Below are 15345 nucleotides of genomic sequence, written 5' to 3'. Positions count from 1 at the left end.
ATTTACTGCAGGTCTTGTAATGCTTAACTTGGATTATCTCTAACCCAGCAAACTATTCTTATACCCATTCGACAAATGGGGAACTAAAGCTCCGAGGGGCAGAAGGTCGCCCAACTTTTTGTCAGGAGGGCGGAGACGTGGGGAGGGGGAAACGGGGACGCTCATGCTCCTCCCTACTCCGCTTTACTCTTAAGAGAAAGAAAAGGGGTGCCCTACTTTGTACTCGGACGGCGCAAGAATCACGGAATGTGTTTTTTCGTCTTCCTTTCCTTACCTAAATTTCCTTAACTGTTTCACCTCATTCAGCCTCAGGGAACGAAAGGAGATAGGCCTTTTGCTCTAGCGTTTATTTTATTAGTTCATTTCGTTTAAAATTTTAAATTTAAATTTTATTTTTTTTTTTTCATATCCTTTTAAAAGTTGTCAAACGGTACTGGAAAATAAATAACGCAAAATATGGCAGAGGCTTCTTCAGGAACCCAGCCCGTCTCAGGCACTCCCTTTGTCTGGCTTTCCCTTCTTTGTCTCGGGTATAAAGTCCACCCCAGGCTCAGTCCCCTCCACTCTTTCTCTGCACGCACATGTACTCCTCCCAAGTACCATCTGGATGGAGGGAGGAAGGCACAGTTCAATTCTTAGAGGAGGGGGGTGACAAAGGCGCAGGTGGCTCTGACTGAAGGGTTTCCAGGTCCACCATACACCAAAAAGTCCCACGCGCCACCAAACTCCTAGTTCCAGAAAAGAGCTCCTGTCAGGCCAGCGTGAGGCAGGCTGAGAAAACGAGATGGTGGGAGGACCGGCCGGCCAGAGAGGCCTAGAGAGCCTTCGTCTCTTCGGTCACGTGACCCGGCCTCCGCGGGGCCTAGGTCTCCCGGTGCCAGGCCACGTGCGACATCTGCTTCTCCTGATTGGTTCTTCTAGGCCAGTTTGAACGGCGTACGGAAGCCTCCGCGGTTCATATACGGCCGCGTTTTTTTTTTTTCTTTTTTTTTTTTTTTTTTTGCTCCCTCTCTTTGGCTCCCTCCTTCCTCGCGAGTCTCAGGAGAAGCCGCGGCTTAAGGCCCCGCTGCTGCTGCCCGAGGCCGGGTAAGTGAGCCTCACCCGGACCCTAACCGGCTGGGCCCCGGCTTGCGTCGACCCCCGCAGGGCTTCAGGCCTGCGCGGCGCGCGGCCCGGGCGTCGGGGCCGCGCCTGACCGAGAAAGGCCGAGAACCCGGTTGGGCCCGACTGAGGAGGCAGCGAGAATGGGCCGGGGCGGGGGAGGGGGGAACCGAGCCGGGCTTAGGGGGTGGGGCCTCGGAACCGGGCCAGGTCCCGGTGCCGCGAGAATCGGGCCAGTGGGTCGCCTGGGGTCGGGCTGGAGGGGCTCTGATTGGGGCAATCGTATGGGGACTGCTTAGGGACTGATTGGGGGACGTCGCGAGGATCGGGTGTGTGTAGGGGGCTGTTTCGGTGGGGCATGGTTGGGTCTGATTGGGGGAGGCCGCATTGAAAAGTTGGGGGGGGGTGCTTGTTGTACCCTGACAGGGAAGGGGTTTCAGATTTCGGCCTAGAGGGCTTTTCTGGGTCTGACTGCGAGGCGTCGCTGGGATCAGTTGGAGGAAATGCCCCGGGGAGTGTTCGGCCAGGTCTAATTGGGGGGAGCTGCAGGGATCGGACGAAGAGGGTTTTCGGTTCGAGGTGGTGGGAGGCTTGGTCGAACTTGATTGGGGGAAGCATCAGTGACCCGTCAGCGGGAGTTAATGCTCACTGGGGCGGGGGGTGGGGGTTGGAGCGCTGTCGGGGTCGGCTTTGCCAGACCTGATTGAGGAAGCGACAGGGACCCGTCCAGGGGCCTTCTGTCGCCGGATAGGTGGGCTTGGTTGACTCTCCTGCGGAGAGGCATGAGGGACCTGTCTGGAGACTGCTTTGGGTCTGATTAAGGGGAATCGCTGGATTGCGTGCCGGCACGGGAGAGACCACGGGGGCTGGGGCGCTGTCGTGTTCTGGGGCAGGGCCCCTGGATGGGGAGGTGGCTGGGCCCTCGCCTAGCAGCTTCGAGGGAAGTGGAAGCCTTAAGGCCCGGAGCCGAGGGCGGCGGCATGGGCCGCGGTGGGATGAAGGCCCAGTGTTGGGTGGGATGAGGATCCGCCGGGTCCCGTCGCCACCTCGCATGGCCCGCTTCCACATACCCCCGCCCGCCCTCCCGAGCCCGCGACTGCGCGGCCGTGGATGGCGCAGCTGGCGGGGACCCCGCACTTGGGCGGGCGTGGATCGGCGGCCTCCCCCTGTCCGCCGAGGACGCTCCCGCCCTGCTACCGCCGCCACCACCCCTTCGGGGGCTCAGCCCGGGACTCACACGGAGCCCCTGGGATCCAGCGCTGATCCTGGCCCCTACCCCCGCAGTTCACCTTGCGCCATGGACTGGCAGCCAGACGAGCAGGGCCTGCAGCAGGTACTGCAGCTGCTCAAAGACTCGCAGTCGCCCAACACAGCCACGCAGCGCATCGTGCAGGATGTATCCTTCCTTCCTTCCGGGTCTGGGGGGGACGGGGCAGACATCTGCAGCTCCTGAAGGCCAGAGAGGAAGGGGTCTACTCTCTAATTCTTAGACTCTTTCTGCTGTGGCAGGAGCAGGCCTTGGCAGAGAATTAAGGATTAGGATTCTTGGGTCCCATTCCCAGAGGAAATGTGGCCCGGCAGGAGAAGGGGGCACTTTTAGCTGGCACTTGGCTTTAGTTGAGTTTAATGGGTAAAATTTCCTTTTTTCAATTGGTCATTTAAAATGCTATAAGTTAAACTTTTAAATTATTTAAACCATTAGCAAGTTTCACTTGAAAGTGTGAGTTCCCTTCTTTTTTTTTTTTTTTAAAAAAAGCATGCAACATTGGATTACTAGTGAGCGGAGCTGCCAACTTCAGAGAGAGTTGAGTTTGCTAACCCTCTCCTGCTCTGGCCAGATCTTCAGGAGTGGTGGGAAGCTCAGGCATGCTCCCCCACCCGCTGTATGAATCTCATGTGCCTGAAATGCTGTGTTATTCTGGGCATGGGGGCTGACAGGTGGGGTTCCAGGAGCTGGTTGCCTGGTCCCCATAGTCAGAAGTAGTATCAGCTATATGGCAGTAAGGGGGCTCTGCCTGGGGAAGACCTCTGACTCCCAAGACCCTTAACAACCTAGCAGAAACTCAAACAACTGAACCAGTTTCCCGACTTCAACAACTACCTGATATTTGTCCTGACCAGACTCAAGTCGGAAGGTATGCCCTTGGTGCCCCTCCACACAAGCCTGACCCCACTTTCTCCCTTGTGGTTCCCTAAGCCTCAGCCCTCTTCCCCCAGATGAGCCAACTCGCTCTCTCAGTGGCCTCATCCTCAAGAACAACGTGAAGGCACACTACCAGAGCTTTCCACCACCTGTGGCCGACTTCATCAAACAGGAATGTCTCAACAACATCGGCGATGCCTCCTCGCTCATCCGGGCCACCATAGGTAAGAGGGTGCAGCGGGAGTCAGCCTGTGACGATGCCCTGAGCTGTCACTCTTGGCCAAGAAACTTCTCAGTGTGTTAAGGATATTGATTCACTGAATGTTCCAGCACCGTGGATGGTAGCGTAGTACTGTTATTACTGCCATTTTACAGATGAGAAAGCTGAGGCACATAGATGTTAAGGGATTTGCCTAGCAAGTATCAGAGCTCAGAAGTGACTAGGTCAGGTCCATGCTCTGAACCACTCCCTCCTGAAACAGCTGTTCTCACTTCTGAGAACAGAACCTAGATGGCTTCTCCCTCACCTCCTCAGGTCTTTGCTCAGATATCAAGGTGTCACCTAGTAAGGCCTTCTCTAACCACCCAATTAAAAATTGCTACCCTCATCCTCAGCACTTGCTAACCCTCTTCTCTGGTTTATTTCCTCCCTTATCTCTTGGTATCTAGCCGCCCAGGTCTTTTGCTGATTTATCTTTACCTCACAGCCTCCCTCACTAGATAGTCAGTTCCTAAGGGCAGGGATTTTGTGTTTACTTCTGTGCTGCATCCCAGGGGCTGAAACAGGGCTGGCTCACAGTAAGACTCAGAGGATCTCAAAGAGTGTGTAGGGTTACAGTGGGCAGCGCACAGAAAGTGTGTGTGCTGGAGTGAGTGCGCAGCAAGGAGGGCTGGGGCGCCAGGCAGGCCCGCACCCAGCCTGAGGCAGCGTCCTTTCCTGGCCGCCCCAGGCATTCTCATCACCACCATCGCTTCCAAGGGCGAGCTGCAGATGTGGCCCGAGCTGCTGCCCCAGCTGTGCAACTTACTCAACTCGGAGGATTACAACACTTGTGAGGTAGGGGACGAGCCATGGCCTGCCTGCCTAAGCGGGAGCTGGGGCCACACCGGGACCCACACCCATGTGCCTGCTCCCCTCCACTCAGGGAGCCTTCGGAGCCCTGCAGAAGATCTGCGAAGACTCATCCGAACTTCTGGACAGCGATGCCCTCAACAGGCCCCTCAACATCATGATTCCCAAGTTCCTACAGTTCTTCAAGCACTGCAGCCCCAAGATCCGGTGGGTGCGGCTCCCCAGGGGTCTGCAGGGGGGCTGGAGCAGGTGGGACGGGTGGGGTCAGGGGTGACTCATATGCTGCCTGCCCCCTGCCAGGTCCCATGCCATCGCCTGTGTGAATCAGTTTATCATGGACCGGGCCCAGGCACTGATGGACAACATCGACACCTTCATCGAGGTGGGCCACTGGGCTGGGGAGGGGAGCAGGGGGAGGGCCGAGGGCCCAGCCGCAGCTGACCCCGGCTTCCCTGTAGCATCTGTTCGCCCTGGCCGTGGATGATGACCCTGAGGTGCGGAAGAATGTGTGCCGTGCACTGGTGATGCTGCTGGAAGTGCGGATCGACAGGCTCATCCCCCACATGCACAGCATTATCCAGGTGCGCCTGGCCAGGGCCAGCCCGCATGTGCGCTGAGGGGTGGGAGGCAGGTGGGGAGCCACCCCTCGCCGGGCCAGGCCTTAGCCTTTCTCCCATCCCACCCCAGTACATGCTGCAGAGGACCCAGGACCACGATGAGAACGTGGCCCTTGAGGCCTGCGAGTTCTGGCTGACACTGGCTGAGCAGCCCATCTGCAAGGAAGTCCTGGCCTCCCACCTGGTCCAGTGAGTGCTGCTTCTGCCCTCTGTCCCACCCCAGCCTCCACCCCTTGCCATGCCTATGCCTTTCCTTCTGGTCAGCTCCTGCGCTAGCCTCAGTCCACATCTTGTATCTCGGTTTACTTTTATTCCTGTGCACGTTTATTTTGCAAACGATAAGTATGTAGCTTTAATGACTTAAAAATTAGGTTAAGTTATAGGTGGAAAAAAGTGAAGACTCAACAGAGGCTTTAGGCATAGCTGGATCCAGGTGCTCAAAGGATGTGAAAGGCGTCTGTCTGGTCTCAGATCTACTTCCTCTATGTTGGCTTTGTTCTCAGGCACAGCCTTCCCTCATCGTAGTACCATGGCCTTCTGCAGCCTTCCAGCTCAGGAGCCTCAGAGTAAAGAAATTCTCTCTCAGCCAGTATATCTGCAAAAATCCTAGGGCTGATCCTCCTTGACCAACTTGGATCACTTTTCTATCCCCGAGTCAGTGATGGCTCTAACCAAAATCTCCAATCCCGAGGTGCATGGGCTCCAGCTGAGGGGGCAAGCTGCCCTGCCTGTTTGGTCCCCTAACCAGGCCCCATCCTAGGGAAGTGCCTGGTGACAGGGCCACATGTCCCTGCTCTATGGTGTGCTAGGGGTCAGGCACTATTCCAAGCTTCTCAGTGTATTCAGGGGTCGGGAATTCACTGAGTGGCCAGGGGTCTGGGTCCAGAGCCTTCCTGTGGAGCTAGGAGTAGTGTCAGTTCTGACCCAGTCACAGTGGCTGAGACTCGGCTGAGATAGCACCCACTAAGGGAAATGAGTGGGTGTGGCATAAGCAGGATCAGCATGTGCGGTCGGCCCTTGGCTCCCTGACCTCCTCCCCTCCCCTCCGCTTCCCGCTTCCCCAGGCTGTAAGCCCCCTCTGGGGCCCCTGCATCCTGATTAACAGTCTCTCTTCCAACAGGTTGATCCCTATCCTGGTAAACGGGATGAAGTACTCAGAAATCGACATCATCCTGCTCAAGGTTAGTTAGGGCTGACCACCAGGCACAGGCAGGTGGATGAAGGCTGGGGCACTGGGGATGGTGGCCTCTGTGGTGCTTAGCCATCTGCCTGGCTTCACAGGGGGATGTGGAGGAGGATGAGGCCGTCCCTGACAGCGAGCAGGATATCAAGCCACGTTTCCACAAGTCACGCACGGTGACGCTGCCCCATGAGGCTGAGCGGCCTGATGGCTCTGAGGATGCAGAGGATGATGATGACGATGATGCTTTGTCCGACTGGAATCTGAGTAAGTGGCCTGGCCTGGGGTGAGAAGGGGGAAGTAGGGGGCAGCAAGCCCTGGGCTCCCCTCTCAGGAGGGAATCAGAAGCCTATACGGAGCAAATCATGAAGATTCTAATCATGATCTCTGATCCTGGGGGCTACAGAGAGGAGGGCTGGTGGCCTGCCTGATGTGCCTCCCTGAGCCCGCCACCCCTCCCCCCCATCTCCCCTCCCACCCCAGGGAAGTGCTCAGCGGCTGCACTGGACGTCCTGGCTAACGTCTTCCGGGAGGAACTGCTGCCCCACCTACTCCCCCTGCTCAAGGGCCTCCTCTTCCACCCCGAGTGGGTGGTCAAGGAGTCGGGCATCCTGGTGCTGGGCGCCATTGCTGAGGGTAAGTGACCTGCCAGCCTGGCTGCGCCTGACCTCTGATCCCCACGCTAGTGTGAGACTGGGGCTGGCCCAGGCACGCTTGTTGGGGGCGACGCCATCCCCAGGTTCTTTGCAGAGGCCTGCTCACCCCACTCCAAACAGCTCTGGGATTTGAATCTTCCCTTCAGCCTGTGGGCCTGAAAGGGACCCCTGAAAGCAAGCTCTCTCCTTAATTCTCATGGACAGGCCGTAAGCATAATTACAGCAACAATAAGAAGAACAGGCACTTCCGCAGTGCTTGCCCCACAGCAGGCAGCCCTGTCCTGTGGGCTCACTACCACCTGAGGAGGTGGGTTTCTTAGATGGGAGAACTAAGGTCCAGAGAGAATTAACGGCACTTCCCTCGTCACCCAGAGTGAAGCTGGGCCTCAAACCTGCTCTGGCTGTAAGCCTGGCCTGCCAGAATCAGAAGTGTGCGGTGGTGTTTCCTTAAACTTCACATGGTGTGCTTGTGCTGTATTGACACGGTTTCCAGGTTCCCCTTGTCCTGATGGATGGGGTGTACAGCGTGAACTACCAGAGGGCTTTGCAGAACTGTTTAGGCAGCACACACGACCCCCTCAGCATCCAGGCCTGCTAGAACAAGCAGAGAGGGCAGCAGGGGCCCTCACCCTGGAGAGCTTTTCAAAGTTGTCTAAGGAAATATTTCCTCACATAATAAGTAATGGGTCTTATGTTAACAGAACACATAACATGTTACACAATGCACATATGTATCTTAATAGACTATGTGAAGTGTTCTGCATATATAATGGGAAAAGATCTCAAGGAACTGACCCTAAACTGGTAAAAATAGATCTCAGGGCTTGGGATTATCAGAGGGTGTGCTATTTATTATCTGTGTTCTGTAATGAAAAGAGAGACATGGTTAAGGGTTTGTTTTTTTGTTTTGTTTTGTTTTGTTTTTTACGGTACGCGGGCCTCTCACTGTTGTGGCCTCTCCCGTTGCGGAGCACAGGCTCCGGACGCGCAGGCTCAGCGGCCATGGCTCACGGGCCCAGCCGCTCCGCGGCATGTGGGATCTTCCCGGACCGGGGCACGAACCCGTGTCCCCTGCTCAGCAGGTGGACTCTCAACCACCGCACCACCAGGGAAGCCCGGTTAAGGGTTTTTAAAAAGAGAAAATGTAAAGTAGAAAAAGAAAAATCACAAACATCCAAGAAAGGTTTCAAAGGGAAGGTCCTTTCTGTCCATCTGGGTTGTTCCTGCCCATAAAGCCCAAGTCAGTGTGCAGCTTGGCCATCTATCAATGAACTAGTGACCAGATAAAAACATCACAAGCCCTGGAATGGGGTGGAGCTGATGGAGAGGAAAGTCTTGCTCTGATGCCGTTTCCCATCCCCACCCTGCCTTTCACTGGCTCTGTGACTCTGAGCCAGTTATTTACCTCCAAGCCTCAGTTTCCCCATCTGTCAGGTGTGGCTGATCCTCTCCCCAGGAGGGTAGATGTGGCTCGGCCCAGTTGGACTCAGCCTTGCCTCTGTGCCGGCTCCTTGCAGGCTGCATGCAGGGCATGGTGCCCTACCTGCCAGAGCTGATCCCGCACCTCATCCAGTGCTTATCGGACAAGAAGGCCCTGGTCCGCTCCATCGCCTGCTGGACCCTGAGCCGCTATGCCCACTGGGTGGTCAGCCAGCCCCCTGACATGCACCTCAAGCCTCTGATGACGGAGCTGCTCAAGCGCATCCTGGATGGCAACAAGAGGGTACAGGAGGCGGCCTGCAGGTGAACCTTGACCCCTGGCCCCACAGCCCTCACCTCACCTCACCTGGCCCCACTGGCTGCTCTCTGGGAAGTGATGATACTCATGACCCCTGACATTGTGCTGATTTCTCACGTATTCGTACTGGCTGATCCCGAGTGCACCCTCCCTGACCCCACTCAGAGCCCAGCCCCGCCTGTGGCTGCCTGCTAAACCCCTCCCCCTTTCCAGTGCCTTCGCCACCCTGGAGGAGGAGGCCTGCACGGAGCTGGTCCCTTACCTCAGCTACATCCTGGACACCCTCGTTTTTGCCTTTGGCAAGTACCAGCACAAGAACCTGCTCATCCTCTACGATGCCATCGGCACCCTGGCCGACTCTGTGGGCCACCACCTCAACCAGCCGGTGAGACCCCACAGCGGCTCCCTCCTCCCGAACCCTGTGCCCCTTGGCGTCCAGTGACCTGGCGGCGACCCGTGTCGCACGCCAGGGACGTGGCCATGACCTCGACAGGCAGACAGACAGACCCGGCCCCAGCCCTCGCCCTGTTCCCAGTCTAGTGGGGGAGACAGACAGTTATGAGACAGCGTGGTAAGTGCTGTGCTGGGGGAGCTCAGGGTCCTGCGGGAAGCAGGAAGCGCTGACTCAGCCTCTGAGGGGCAGGAGGGGGGCGGGGGTGGGGCTCGGGATGGGTGAGAAGGGAGTGAACTAGAAGGGCCTGGAAGTCTGGCTGGATGGCGAGGCCTCGCAGGGCCGCATGAACCAAAGCTAGGAGCCTAGACCTCACTGCTCAGATGACGGGCACCTCTGAGTCACAGGGAGCCCTGCTGGTTCCCAGGCCACCACCCACACCCAGGGAGCCCCAACTTCCTGCTCCCCTTCCAGGAATACATCCAGAAGCTGATGCCTCCGCTGATCCAGAAGTGGAACGAGCTCAAGGATGAAGACAAGGACCTCTTCCCTCTGCTGGAGGTGGGTGAGCTCCAGGCCCTCTCCCGAGGCCCCGTCCCACCCACCTGAGCTCACCTCTCCTGCCCTCCTCCCCGCCAGTGCCTGTCGTCAGTGGCCACCGCCCTGCAGAGTGGCTTCCTGCCCTACTGCGAGCCCGTCTACCAGCGCTGCGTTACCCTGGTGCAGAAGACGCTGGCCCAGGCCATGGTGAGCATCCCTCCAGCACCACTCGCTCCTCTGCTGCTGCCCCAGCCTGGGCCCACTCCCCTCACCTGCCTGCCCCCTTCTGTGCCCAGATGTACACCCAGCACCCTGAGCAGTATGAGGCCCCTGACAAGGACTTCATGATCGTGGCGCTGGACCTGCTCAGTGGCCTGGCTGAGGGCCTGGGTGGGCACGTGGAGCAGCTGGTAGCCCGCAGCAACATCATGACACTGCTCTTCCAGTGCATGCAGGTGGGTGGGCCCCTCGCGGGCCTCTAAGTGGACAATGGTGACACCCAGCAGCCTTTGTGGGCTGCCTTGGGTGGACTCAGGGCCTTGGTTATGCCCTGAGGACATCAGGGAGAAAGGACCCATTAAAAAAAAAAGCTTGTAATTATTTTTAAAAGTGATTCAAATAAGACATGTAAAATCTCATTGAAAAACCCAACAATGTAGAAAATTAAAAAGTAGAAAATAGGAAATGTGAAAGCACAAGCCCCTCCAATATCATGCCCCTACCCCCCAGCATATTGAGGATGGGCAGCAGTTCCAAGTACTCTCTTCTGTAGTGGCACTGAGCTGGGCATTCTCGTTCACATGCCCCCTGAGTCCCAGATGTACAGATGGGGCCTGCAGCCTTGGCACTGGGAAGTGGCAGGGTCAGGTCATGCTCCAGGAACTGCTCCCTTAGCTGCCCTGCTCTGAGGGGTTAGTTGGGATCCCGGCTGGTTGGGGGAAGGGGAGCCCGGCCACGCTGACCCTGCTCCAACCCCCAGGACTCGATGCCTGAGGTCCGGCAGAGCTCCTTCGCCCTCCTGGGAGACCTCACCAAAGCCTGCTTCATCCATGTCAAGCCCTGTATCGGTACGACCCCCATTTCGTCCTTAGCCCATGACCCCAGCCCTGGCCTCAAGTGATGGAGAGATGACCTGGGAGGACTGTGACCGAACTGGGATGTATTCGTACTGTCTGATGGGGCCTGCCCCGCGTGTTTCAGAAGCTTACCCTGGCTGGCCCTCCTGCTCAGCACCCTTCTTTCTCCCTGCCAGCTGAGTTCATGCCCATCCTGGGCACCAACCTGAACCCCGAGTTCATCTCTGTCTGCAACAATGCCACCTGGGCCATTGGCGAGATCTGCATGCAGATGGGTAAGTGCCCCACAGCTGGGCAGGCCCTGTCCCTCCCCATTGGCTTGTTCCCAGCCTGGGGGCAGGAGTCTGGCTCTGACTGACAGGTTCCCTCTAGAGGGCCCTGGTGCTCCTTGAGGAAGGCTCCAATTGGCCAGGGACAAGGGGACACCTCTGAGCATTTTCATCCGAGATGGGGACAAATGGCTGAAAGGCCATCTGTAATTGGCTTCTCCAAAGAGGCACAGGACAGGAGGCCTGTACTTATTGGACTACTTGTCACCTCCCTCCCCTCCAAGCAATTGGCTGAAGGCCCCCTGGGATTGGTTGGGAGACTGTGACTGCTTCTCTGCTCTCTGCCTAACCCCACAGGGAGGCTGGGTGGTGTGGTCTCACCCTGGTGTCCAGCAGTGACACCAGGGAAGCTTCTGGTGTTGGGAGGGTGTGGGTCTGTCTCTGGTTGGCCATGGACCCTGGGCAGCAGATAGCCAGAGAAGGTTGCTTGCTCCCTCACTGGTTGGCCAGTGTCTGGATACAACTAGGGTCAGTGTGGGTGGCGTGGGCTGTGTGGGGCTCTGACTGGCCTGTCCCCCAGGGGCAGAGATGCAGCCCTACGTGCAGATGGTCCTCAACAACCTGGTGGAGATCATTAACCGGCCCAACACACCCAAGACGCTGCTGGAAAACACAGGTGGGCCCCAGGCCTGGGCCCTTGCCACCCCCTTGCCCGCCTCCTGGAGGTGGGGTATCCTGGCTAGGAGGGTAGCTGACAAGAGGCCTTGGGAAAGAACCAAGGAGGGTGACTGGAAGGACCTGGAATGGGGCTATGGGAGGAGGCCTAAGAAAGATGTTGGCCTCGGGGGAGACCTGGGAGAGACCCAAGTGGGGTGGGGAGGAGACCCTGACCGGGCCAAGCTTGGGGGCCCAGGGAGCTGGCAGGAGCTATTCTCTTGGGGCCCGTGGGGCGGGGCTGGTGCCTCGTGTTAGAGGCCCTGCCACGTACCGGGGCCGCTCGGGGTTGCAGGTCGCCTGACGAGTCCCTCTGCCATTCCAGCCATCACCATCGGCCGCCTGGGCTACGTGTGCCCACAGGAGGTGGCACCCATGCTGCAGCAGTTCATCCGGCCTTGGTGTGTGCCCACCTGTATGGGGCCTGCCGTACGGTGGGCTGGGTGGTGGGGGGAGGGTGGGACAGGCCCGACCCAGTCCCTCGCCTGTGCCCGCCCAGCCCTACCCTGCCCACCCGTGGATGCCCGACCCAGCCCCACCGCGCCCTGATCTCCTGCTTCCCCCACGCCTCACAGATACATGCCCCATCCCAGCCCCACCACCCACTGGCCTGCCGCTCCCCGCTGTCCCCCACAGATGTCCATCCTGCCCCAGGCCCACTGGCTGATTCCCCACCGCTTCCCTTCCCCACAGGTGCACATCCCTCAGGAACATCAGGGACAATGAGGAGAAGGACTCGGCCTTCCGAGGCATCTGCATGATGATAGGCGTCAACCCCGGGGGTGTCGTGCAGGTTGGGGCAGCTGGGCTCTGAGGGAAGTTGCTGGGGCTGGGCTTGGACGGCCCCTCACGTGGGATCCGTCACGTTTCAGGACTTTATTTTCTTCTGCGACGCTGTAGCCTCCTGGGTGAGCCCGAAGGATGACCTTCGGGACATGTTTTATAAGGTAGGGCTCCTGCTTGGCCCTGATCTAGTCTCGGAAGGCGGCAGGGTGGGGAGAGACCGAGTTCATCTTCATCTTGCTCCGCTCCGGGGCGCCCCTCATCCCCTCCCTCGCTGCAGATTCTCCATGGCTTCAAAGACCAAGTTGGGGAGGAAAACTGGCAGCAGTTCTCAGAGCAGTTCCCGCCGCTGCTTAAGGAGAGGCTAGCTGCCTTCTACGGGGTCTAGATGAGTGCCGCGACTGCCAGGTGAGGAGGCCGCGTGCAGAGAGGGCTGGTGCTGTTGTGGGAGCCAAAGGAGCGCAGGCCCTGACCCCCTCCTCTCCTCACAGGTTTCTGTCTGCGTCGTCGTCAGAGGGGTTGCTGGGGAGCGCGCTGCGTCCAGAAGTCGCCGTGCCCTGGTCGAGGGGGGTTAGGGAGGAGTGAGTGGGACCCAAATCCAGACGCCCTCCCCGTCCATCTACCTGCCATGCCCGGCCATAGGCCGGTCAGCGGGTGGGCAGGTGGGTGGGGCCTCCACGTTCATCCTGTAAGTGGGAGGGGGGGTGGGACTTCTTGGCAGCAAGGGCCCCTTGCTCTAATTGGGGTCACCTCAGGCAGCCTACTTGGGCCAGCCACGTGTGGGAGGGAAGAATCAACACGGCCGACCAAATCCGGCTTAGGATGAGGCAAGGGAAAAGCAGGTGGGGAGGGGGGTCCTTGTAGAGACACGTACACTCACACGTACACACGTGGCTACACGCATGTGTGGGCGCTGCAGCCAGCCAGGCTGGGCCAGCCGCCCCACCATTTCCCCGACTGCATGGAGACAGTAGAATTAGTGAACCCCTGAGTTAACTCGTAAGGCCTTCCGTGTAACCTGCATCTAGAGTTTAAGAAGCTTCTGCTGTTTTGCCGGAATTGGCGGTGATTAGGGAGGGCTGGGTGGGTTGGGGACCTCCGCTGGGACCCTGGGGCGGGGGGAGGGAAGAGGACGGCCACCTTGGGGCCGCCCAGCCAGCACGCACACGCTTTGGACCTGCTCCGCACACTTCTTGCCAGCTCTGTGGCAGCCTCAGCCAGTGTGTCTCCCTCCTTGTCCCGTCCCAGCCAGAAGAGTGGGGACCACCGAAGTGGCCGGGGCTGGCCAGAGGTCGCCCTTTTCTCCCTCCCCTGTGCTCCAGTGACTTTCGAAGATGCTGGGCTGGAACTTTTTCCCCCCCGAGGAGAGTTGGGGGCAGCCAGAGCTGCTGACATCTACCCCTGTTTCTCTCCATAAGCAAGTCTGTTTCAAAGGCAGTCCGTTTCTCTGCTTCCAAGAGCCCTCTTCCAGGCCTGGGTTTTAACACAAGGGCCAAGGCTGAGGCATTTAATTGATGGTGATAGAAAACAAAGGCTTATGCTTTGCCAGCAAGAGGGAACTGAAGGCTTGGAGGAAGGGAAGGGTGGTGTATTCCCTTACACCACTCTGGCCCTGGGACTTCCTGATCATCACAGCTCCCAGTAGACCCCACCAGATTGGGGTAGCGATCCTAGGGAAACTTCTGGGATTGGTTGGGGATGCAGGCACAGTGGGAGAGGCTCCCCTAGAGAGAGGGGGTGTGGTTACTTCCCAGTTGGCCTCAAAACTGAAACCAAGCCTTGAAGCCCCCTTAATGTTGTTTTCCTCTTCCCTGCTTTCTACTTCTCTGGGGCCCTCTTTTTGCGGTTTTGGGGGTTTGACTGGATTCCTGCATTCTGGGGCCTGCTCCATGCATCCCTCTCGAGCACTGGATCACACCCTCATCACAGCCCTGTGTCTCCTGTCAGACAGGGTCAGGCCCCACCTCTCTTCCAAGGGGCACTTGGTGCACATTCCATATACTCAGCTGGTTCCCCCGCTGTGAAACTCCAGCAGGTCTCTGGAAGCCATTTGTAAAAAAAAAGAAAAGAAAAAAAAATTAAATACCATTAATTTTCTGGTAATTCCAGTTCTTTGGAGCATCCTCTGCTGGGTTCTTGGGTGTGTGGATTGGCTGTCTGATGGGATTGGTAACCCCTTCTCCATCCAGGATGGGGGGCCTCCAACCACCTTCAGGGAAGGGGAGCCTGGTTCTAGTTATCTTTTTTCTTTTTCTTTTTTTTTTTTAATTAAGAAAACTATTTAATTTTTTAATTTATTTTTTGGTTGATTTTTGCACAACGAAGTTTCAGCTTCTCAACCTTTTCCCCTGCGCAGGGCTGCGGACCCTGACTGGCCTCGATCTGCAGTCCCTCTCGTTCCCACATCCCTCCTTCCCCCTCATCCTCTTCTTCCTGCGGGCTCCCAGGGTCTGTCCATTTGTTACCGTGCTGTGCTGGGGACTGGCGCCAAGGTGGCGTGAGATTCCACTTGTGTAGAACTTTGTTGAGTAAAGATCAGTTTCTTGTGAAACCCTTGGTCTCCATCTGGCCTCTTGTGTCCTGGGCTTTGGCAGTAGAGAAGAGATGTGGAGGGGGGCCTGGGAAGTTTTAGAAATAGGGATGCACAGGAATCAGGTCAGGAAATAATTGTGGGAGTGGGGAAGTAAGTAAGGTTAAAGATTAAATGTGGTAACGTAACACATGCAGTGCAGTCTCTGGGACATAATTACAGCTCACTAAAGGGGACCCATTAGTGTTACAGCCCAGATTCACGATCCCCCATCTACTAAAGACTAAACTGAGAGGCAAGGAGCAAGACCTTGCAGCATTCTTGTCATCTTTGACTTCACAATTCTGGATTGCTGGGCAGGTTAGACATTTTTGTAGAATGCTCAGTTCAGCGCCAAGCCTGTGGGACATAGGTAAATATGTGCAACAGTTAAAGGCAAATGAGAAACTGCTCATCTGGGGACGCACAGGCCTCAGGATAAAATCTTGTTGCAACCTCAGTACAGCCCAAGGATCACCTGCATCAACCTGGGGAA

The 15345-nt window shown here is 57.4% G+C and overlaps 1 protein-coding gene and 2 non-coding genes across 9 annotated transcripts; all 3 read left to right on the top strand.

Annotated features, from left to right (window-relative positions):
• The first annotated feature begins 983 nt into the window (after positions 1-983).
• On the top strand, positions 984-14831 carry TNPO2 (transportin 2). 7 transcript variants are annotated; one of them, XM_060093998.1, is made up of 25 exons: positions 984-1086; positions 2386-2497; positions 3161-3236; positions 3319-3468; positions 4195-4301; positions 4390-4523; positions 4617-4698; positions 4775-4897; positions 5004-5122; positions 6054-6114; positions 6215-6380; positions 6597-6749; positions 8287-8512; positions 8721-8892; positions 9373-9459; positions 9538-9645; positions 9735-9893; positions 10418-10505; positions 10691-10789; positions 11364-11459; positions 11823-11898; positions 12191-12290; positions 12370-12444; positions 12561-12662; positions 12772-14831. In XM_060093998.1, exons 2-25 carry the CDS (start codon positions 2399-2401, stop codon positions 12853-12855), a joined length of 2742 nt encoding a protein of 913 aa, XP_059949981.1. In that variant the 5' UTR covers positions 984-1086; positions 2386-2398; the 3' UTR covers positions 12856-14831. The 7 variants fall into 7 exon arrangements, with proteins under 7 accessions (XP_059949981.1, XP_059949980.1, XP_059949977.1 ...); XM_060093994.1 differs by having other exon boundaries at positions 985-1086; positions 11793-11898; positions 12561-12688; XM_060093995.1 differs by lacking the exon at positions 984-1086 and adding an exon at positions 1338-1430 and having other exon boundaries at positions 11793-11898; positions 12561-12688.
• LOC132487299 (small nucleolar RNA SNORD41) lies at positions 8577-8646 on the top strand. The gene has a single exon (XR_009531587.1). It is a non-coding gene; the product is annotated as a small nucleolar RNA SNORD41 (small nucleolar RNA).
• LOC132487311 (small nucleolar RNA ZL2) lies at positions 10547-10621 on the top strand. The gene has a single exon (XR_009531597.1). It is a non-coding gene; the product is annotated as a small nucleolar RNA ZL2 (small nucleolar RNA).
• Positions 14832-15345: the final 514 nt, after the last annotated feature.

This window comes from Mesoplodon densirostris, chromosome 3, assembly GCF_025265405.1.
Source record: "Mesoplodon densirostris isolate mMesDen1 chromosome 3, mMesDen1 primary haplotype, whole genome shotgun sequence".
Taxonomy (NCBI): Eukaryota; Metazoa; Chordata; class Mammalia; order Artiodactyla; family Ziphiidae; genus Mesoplodon; species Mesoplodon densirostris.
This window is presented reverse-complemented; position numbering and strand designations above follow the sequence as displayed.